Here is a 6976-nt window from a genome sequence, read left to right as displayed (position 1 = left end):
CCCTGCAAAAAAAGGCCGAGGACGATGGTGGGACTCCAGCCCGCCATTAAACACGAACAGGAAGCAGCCCGCCAGACAGGTGAACCACGCCACCACCAGCGAGATTTTCTTTTGTATCTCTGCGCGTAGTTGTCGGCCAGCATCGGGAACACGAAAAACCCCATCAGCGACCCGAAGTACACCATCGCTTGCATTGCCGAAATGTGCCACTCCCGGTCACACATCAGCGGTGGCTCCAGGTCGTAGACGATTGAGCTGACGTTTTCCTTCAGGAAGGTCTTCCAGAGCGAGGAGTCCAGCCCGCACACGTAGGCCCTGCACTCCTCGGCGTGCACCTGGTCGGGACAGACCAGCTCCGACCTCAGGAAGTAGAAATTCTGCCCGAGCAGGATGAACCCCGCGATGAGCCACTCACACCAGAAGAGGGCAAAGGCCAGCCACTGGTAGGTGTTGGCTGCCCCCACCTTCTCGAGCAGCCGTCGATCGAAGGCGCCCCCTCCTGCACCGACGTGCTGCTCTTCAGCATTACTGATATAGCCCATATCCGCAGGTCGATCTCCCGATCTACCACATAAATGCTGATACATACATGTCAGTCGAACTCCAGGTCCTCGAGGCTGTGCTGCGGGGGCAGTCGCCAGAACACATGCGGGTTGTACTATCTGGGCTAGAAAAGGCAGTCGCCCCGGAAGTGGTTGGCGTGGTGGGAGCTGGCCTTCAGCAGTTTCCTGAGACGCCCCGAAAAAGGCCTTGCTGCGCTTTTTCTTGCGAGGGTCGATTTCGAGCATCAGCTGTTAGTAGAGGCGCAGCTGGGGGGCGTGACGAGCTCGGAGGACAGGGATGGTGGCGGCCCAGCGGTAGAGGTGAGGCCGGAGGTTGGGGTGGGCAGGTCTACAACCAGTGCGACAGGTGGTCCGTGACGGTTTGCGTGGCAGGTGGAGGCGTGCTCAGCAGACAGTTGAAGAACTGATTGTGGAGGGGGTTGGCATGCGGCCTGGAGACTACCTCCCTTGCAAGGGCCAACCACTGCCCCTCACACATACAGAACACTCCCTGGCAGACCGCCCTGATCACCACCCCCAGCATATCCCAGCCGCACGACACCCTCTCCCCCGCAGGATTGTCATGCTCTCGAGTCACCATCCTTGCTGACAGAAACGATTACCAAAAATGTGTGAAAACGTGGTGGAGGGGGGCTTGGAACCCCTAGCACTAATGGAGCACAAAGCATTGTGAGCGGTCGTCTTCGTAGTCATCGTCGGAGGGAGGGGGACTGTTGTGCAGTCTGTTGAATGAAAGTGCGATTTCGAGAGCATGACGGAGTATCCCGGACATGGGGCCGCAAGCCAACTCTAGAATCAGCTTAGACAGGGTTTCCTTCCACTCCTGGCTCAAAAAGTAGGACAGCTGTCGGGCCCGGTATCCGCCCAGACAGCTTCTCCTGACCAGTGCGGACACGTATCTTGAGAGCGAATAGAGGTACTAATCAGCGAAAGGCAGGCCCGGAAGGCAGTCCACCATGCCCCTGACTATTCTCTGCTTGAGGGCGGCTTCCCCGGCCGTTTCTCGCTCGAGCAGGCAGGTGACTGTCTCCAGGACCGAGTCGCAGTACAGGTGACTAATTAAAAGCCCCTAAAATTTTAATAGCACTATTTCCATCAGTTGGCGGGGTTTGCCCTCGAGCAGTGTCTACAGGATCAGTCCGAAATAGCCTGCGGCCGTTAGGCAGAGAGGCGCCTCTTGGTGCAGAAATTAGAACAGCCAATCCAGGTTTCATTTTTTAAGGGGATTCTGATTGCTGTTCGAATAGAAGCTAAGGGAGGCTGTCGTTGCTCATGGCGAGTAGCTGGGCGGCTAGGTAACAGCGCCGGGGCTAACAGTCCGGGGCCGGCTGCAGGGCGGTGCGGAACAGCAGCCGGACGAGGGCCGGCTGCTAAACCAACTTTGCAAAGAAGACCTCCCGATCCTCAGCGACAGTCTCCAGGAGCAGGGGGCAGTCGAGCAGCATGTCCAGTTCGAAGGGAGGGACGAGCGCCCCAGCTCGGCTGGTCAGGACCGCACCTCGTCATGTCTCTCTTTGAATGGAGGCAGGTTTATAATAAAGAGATCCCGTTGAATTACCGTTATTAATGCAGGACGAAAGAAGGGAGGTCTCGGCCAACACCCGGAAGCGGATCGACCATTATTCGTACCGCCTTGCTGACCGCATCGGCAAGGGGTACTCTTCGCAGGTCTACCGTGGCAAGGACGACAACAGCACTGAGCCCGTCGCCCTCAAGGTGATCGACCTCAAGTCTATGCGCGACGGGGTGGCCCGAGAGTTGCTGGACTCCGAGGTGGCCATCCTCAAGACCCTCAACCACCCCAACCTCCTCAAGTGCCACGAAGTGCTCAAAACTACCAACCACTGCTACATCGTCACTGAGCTGTGCGACGGGGGCGACCTCTCCTCCGTGATTAAGAAGAGGGGCAAGCTGCCCGAGGCGTAGGCTCTGGCATTCCTTCGCGGACATCTTCCGTGGGTTCCAGGAGATCGGCGGCTGAACATCCTGCACCGTGACCTCAAGCCGGCCAACGTCTTCCTGTCGCAGGGGGTCTGCAAGATCGCGGATTTCGGAAAAACCTGACCCCCGGCCTCCGCGAGAAGTACAACGTGGGCTCACCCCTGTACATGTCTCCTTAATCGCTCAAGCGGAACATCTACTCCACCAAGAATGACATCTGGTCTCTGGGCGTGATTCTCTTTGAAATGCTGTACGGGAAGACACCATGGGACTGCCGGTCTGAGAAGGAGCTGATCGACAAGATCACGAGGGTGCCAGTCTCGTTCCCCTCTGCGCCTCGGATCTCTGAGGAACTGAAGCATCTGATCAAGCGATGTCTGGACCCGGATGAGGCCTCTCGGATCAGTCTCAAGGAAATGTCAATACTGCCAGTCCTTAAGGCCCAAAAGACTGACAACAAGGAGCCCCCCACCAAAGAGACCCGCAGCAACTCCTTCCTACCTCCGGTCCGGGTACTAGCGGAGCGGCTGCCCAACCAGGCCCGTGAGTCCTCCTGCGAGCCGACCAAGAACTCCATGCAGATGTCAATTACGGACCGCCCTGCCAACCCCAACAAGACCGTCACACAGTTCGGCAACAAGGAGAACCGTCTCATGAGCAAAGAATTGGCCATCGAGAAGATCAACGTCTGCAGGCTGCTCTACAAGCTGGGGGAGCAGCTGGGCGAGGACTGTGTGCTGGCCCCGCAGCTCAGGGAGGAGCTGATTCGAGCCATCTCGGAGCTGAGGAGACAGCCACATTCGGATCGGGTGAAGAAAGTGGTGGATGAGTATTTTGGAAAGTATTCGGGGGCGGTCGCCGGCAAGGAGCAGCATCCGGTCTCTGACATGGAAGACAAGGCGACCAGGCTCCTGTGGGGACTAAAGAGCTGGGCCAAGGAGTTGCTAGTGGCCTACCTGGTAATGAAGCGCGGCCACTTCGATGGCCTGGCATCAGTCCTAGACAAACCCCGGCGACTCTCCGACGAGGACCTCCGGAAGGCCATGCGGCAGGCCGGTGTCCCCTCAATTTGATGCATTCTTTGTCTCTAAAAGTATGATTTTGATGATGATGGGTCATTAGTCCTGGGCGACTGGGCCGTTGGGCTAGGCGTGCTCATCGCGGTCGGACTTTTAGGTCATGACGGTCTCGGGGTGGCTGGGGCAGTACAGGCTGCCGGATTTGAAGCCGTATCCCATGTAAAGCGAAATCCAACGGCCCCTGTGGAACACCGTCAGGCTGCCGGGCCATACCCGGCTCCTCACTGAGACGACGGCCTCGCAGTAGCTTCCCTCCTTGGTGTACAAGCAGCGAGGCTACACCTAACCGTAGGTGCGAATGCTCCAGGACTCTGGCTCCGTGGAGAGACTCTTGAGGCGGGGCTGGGAGGGATCCTTGGCCTCGATTTCTTTCATGATGCGCGGCTCATCGTCAGGGTTCTCGATTTCGGGCTTGATATGGGAAATTCGGCCGTTAAGGAGCACCACTTGGGGCAGGTGCACCCAACTGTCCAGGGCTGCCATGCCCGAAGTGCCTGGCATTTTGAACTCTTCCGCAGGGTCCACCTGCTTCGGATCGTCAGCGTTGACCACGTAGAGACCTTTCGGGACGATCGTAGTGCTGATCGTGATCCTGGCGATAAGGCACTTGAGCAAGTGTTTTTCTTTTCCCGGGAAGGCGGGGTTCGACATGACCTCGGCATCGAGGCTGCCGGACAGGAGGTGCTTGATCTGCCGTGAGATGCGGATCTGCTGTGGCGTTACGGAAGGCAGTTCGATCCATTCGTCGGTCAAGGAATTTGTCACCCAATAGCTCAAAGCGTTGACTCCTACCCCCTTGGGCTCGGCGTCAGAAGGGGCTCCCTCCTCCTCGCCTCCATCCGCCTGCCCCTCCAGCACGAAGTAGTCTTAGTGCTGGGCCATCACCTTCCCCCAAAATCGCAACTGCCGGGGGTTACGTTTCATGGCGAACCGCTGGTCATTACGGTACTGTCACGGACTTGAACAGCCGGTAGGTCAGCTCCTCACCAAGTCCCACTCCGACATTCTCTGTTATCGCAAGATCCTCGAGCAGGTTCGGCACGAAGGGGAGGGTACCCGGCTCTGTCGGCTCTTCAGGAGTGCCGCCCATCAGCTTTGACAGCATCGTCCGCTCAGCCTCGAAGGGACCCTTGACCTTTTCGAAATCCCCCCTGACGAGCAACGGCTGCGACCCCTGGCCCCTGACCTGAGAGGAGATCAATTCCAGGTCCCTATAGGGCAGCCCAGGGCGCATAAGCAGCAAGTGCTGCAGAACTCTCTTGATATGCTCATCGACCTGCTCCTTCGACAACATGCAAATAAATGATGCAGTAATTCAACGCAAGTTGAGTGTCGAGATGTTGTCGATGCCTTTCTTGTCGCTGGCTTGGAGGCAGCCCGGCCCCTAGGAGATGTTCCAGAAGCGTAGGGTTTAGTCTGCGGAGGCCGAGCAGACCATTGTGCCTTGTGGGTTCATCGCGAGGTGGAGCACGCGGCCGGCGTGGCCTTAGAGTTACACCAGCTTGCTGAGGGTCGGGTACTGGGACCGACTCACGTCCCATAGCGACAAGTGGTTTCGGACATAGCCATGCGAGCTCAGCAGTCTGCGCTCATGCTGGCACCACAGCAATGAGCAGACCTGGCTGTCCGTCTCTGCCTGGCCCGCAAGCTCGCCTGAGTCCGTGTTCCAGAATTTGATCTGCATGTCGCTGGAGCCACCCCCGGAGACCAGCAGGTTACGCTGCCAAGGGCAGAAAGCCAGTGCCTTCACGGCGGCCCGATGGGCGTGGATGGCGTGGCGGTAGGTCTGTTGCCGTACATCCCAGATGATCAGTCTGTTATCATTGCTGCCTGAGGCGAGTTGAGTCTGGTCAGCTTTCAGTCCGCACACCTCACCCTGGTGGCCTTGCAAGGTCATGATCTTGCAGTGCTCTTGCCTAAGGTCGTAGCCATGGACCAGTCCGTCCTTTCCTCCTGAAAAGAGAAGGTTTCCAGCAAAGGCCAGTGAACTGACCCTAGCCCCGTGACCCTCGAACTGCCGAATGGGACGACCTCGGGCCTGATCATAAACTCGCACCAGGCCGTTGCTGCCCCCGATCGCGGCAACCGGCGATCCAGGCAGCGAGGCCACCGAGCACAGATACCCGTCCTCCCAGGTGTCAAGGGCGGTGATGGCTGCTGGCGTGTACATGTAGGAAGTGTGTCCGAGCAGGATCAGCAGGATATCCTCAGAGGACCAGTCTAGCAGGTTGAGGTAGTAGTCGTTCTTCAGTTCAGGGGCGTCTAGGACCTTGACGGCGGACTTGCCGACTCGGCAGATCCGCTTCGGCTGGGGGGCGGGCTCGGTCGTGGGGACGCCTTCTCTTAGGTTGACGATCCTCCTGCCTCGGCTCTCTCCGTCAACCTGCAGCTGCTTGGCCACCAACTGTGAGTAGGCATCACAAGGGTCAGCCTTCTTCTTTTGCCCGGACAGCATGAAGACATTGGCCTCATTGCTAGTGGCCCTGCGGTTGGGGATGAACCGGTCACAGGCCTCCCCCTGGCGCCGGCCCGGCACCGCGAACCCCTGGTGCTCCTACCTGGCCCACTCGACCTCCATATCCGTTAATTATAACAGGCTTTTTAATCCAGGCCTCACCTGTAACGAAGACTACGCATTAGAGCACACATCATTCTGGTAGATGACCAGCAGCACCTGGATCTGGGCAGACAGCAGTCGGTCTGGATGGCCATCCGAAAACGGTCAATATAATATAAATGGACAGCTACTCCAGCTGCGACAAGCACGGTATCCCCAACGAGTTCATCTGCGTATCGTAAACCTGCAAGCAGCGGACTTGCTGCGAGATCTGCACTCGGACCCAGACCACCCAGCACGAGCACAAGTTCTACATGCACGAAAGCAAAAAGTTCATCTCCTTTGACAGCCTCTACGAGGAGCTGGACAAAAAGCTGAGTCACTACGAAAAGTACACGAAAAGCAATATCTAGAACCTTGGCCTTGCATAGTTCAAGCAATAAATCCAGTAGAAGATCAGGGCCGAGCGGGCCTTCCTGGAGTGCAAGCTGGCAGAAGAGCTGGCCATGTTCGAGTACGAACTGAACCAGTGCAGGGTCATGTTCGCCAGCACTGCCGACTTCTATTTTGACGAAATAACAAGGCTGTTCGAGCCAGTCGTCTACAAGGCCTCTGTGCTCGAGGACTGCTAGGAGTAGCTCAAGGGCAAGCGCAGGGCCTACATCGAGCAAAAGGTGGGCAACGACGAACTTCTGGTTGCTGACCTGCGAGTTAAAATATTTCAAAAGCCCTTCCAAGAACAGCTTGTAGTTCTGCTCAGTCCAGGTGATCTTTGGGTCCGCCTCCTCAGTGCCTGACTGCGCCGTCATGCCCAACTGCTATTCCCGCCACGCCTG

General features: G+C 57.6%; 1 protein-coding gene across 1 annotated transcript; it reads right to left on the bottom strand.

The window, feature by feature from the left end:
- Positions 1-4994: 4994 nt before the first annotated feature.
- On the bottom strand, positions 4995-6161 carry LOC127594764 (uncharacterized). Its single transcript, XM_052056527.1, has 3 exons — positions 6142-6161; positions 5114-6066; positions 4995-5068 (listed from the first exon to the last, which is right to left on the bottom strand). Exons 1-3 carry the CDS (start codon positions 6159-6161, stop codon positions 4995-4997), a joined length of 1047 nt encoding a protein of 348 aa, XP_051912487.1.
- Positions 6162-6976: the final 815 nt, after the last annotated feature.

The sequence above is a fragment of the Hippocampus zosterae genome, unplaced genomic scaffold (assembly GCF_025434085.1).
Source record: "Hippocampus zosterae strain Florida unplaced genomic scaffold, ASM2543408v3 HiC_scaffold_242, whole genome shotgun sequence".
NCBI classification, from domain to species: domain Eukaryota; kingdom Metazoa; phylum Chordata; class Actinopteri; order Syngnathiformes; family Syngnathidae; genus Hippocampus; species Hippocampus zosterae.
The sequence above is the reverse complement of the archived record's forward strand: the minus strand, read 5'-3'. Positions and strand labels throughout refer to the sequence as shown.

Coding starts and splice junctions, on each gene's coding strand:
- LOC127594764 (XM_052056527.1), bottom strand. CDS start 6,161: ATGGAGGTCGAGTGGGCCAG. Junction 6,067..6,141: donor ATGGAGGTCGAGTGGGCCAG/GTAGGAGCACCA, acceptor CCCCAACCGCAG/GGCCACTAGCAATGAGGCCA. Junction 5,069..5,113: donor CTTGTCGCTATGGGACGTGA/GTCGGTCCCAGT, acceptor TGTAACTCTAAG/GCCACGCCGGCCGCGTGCTC.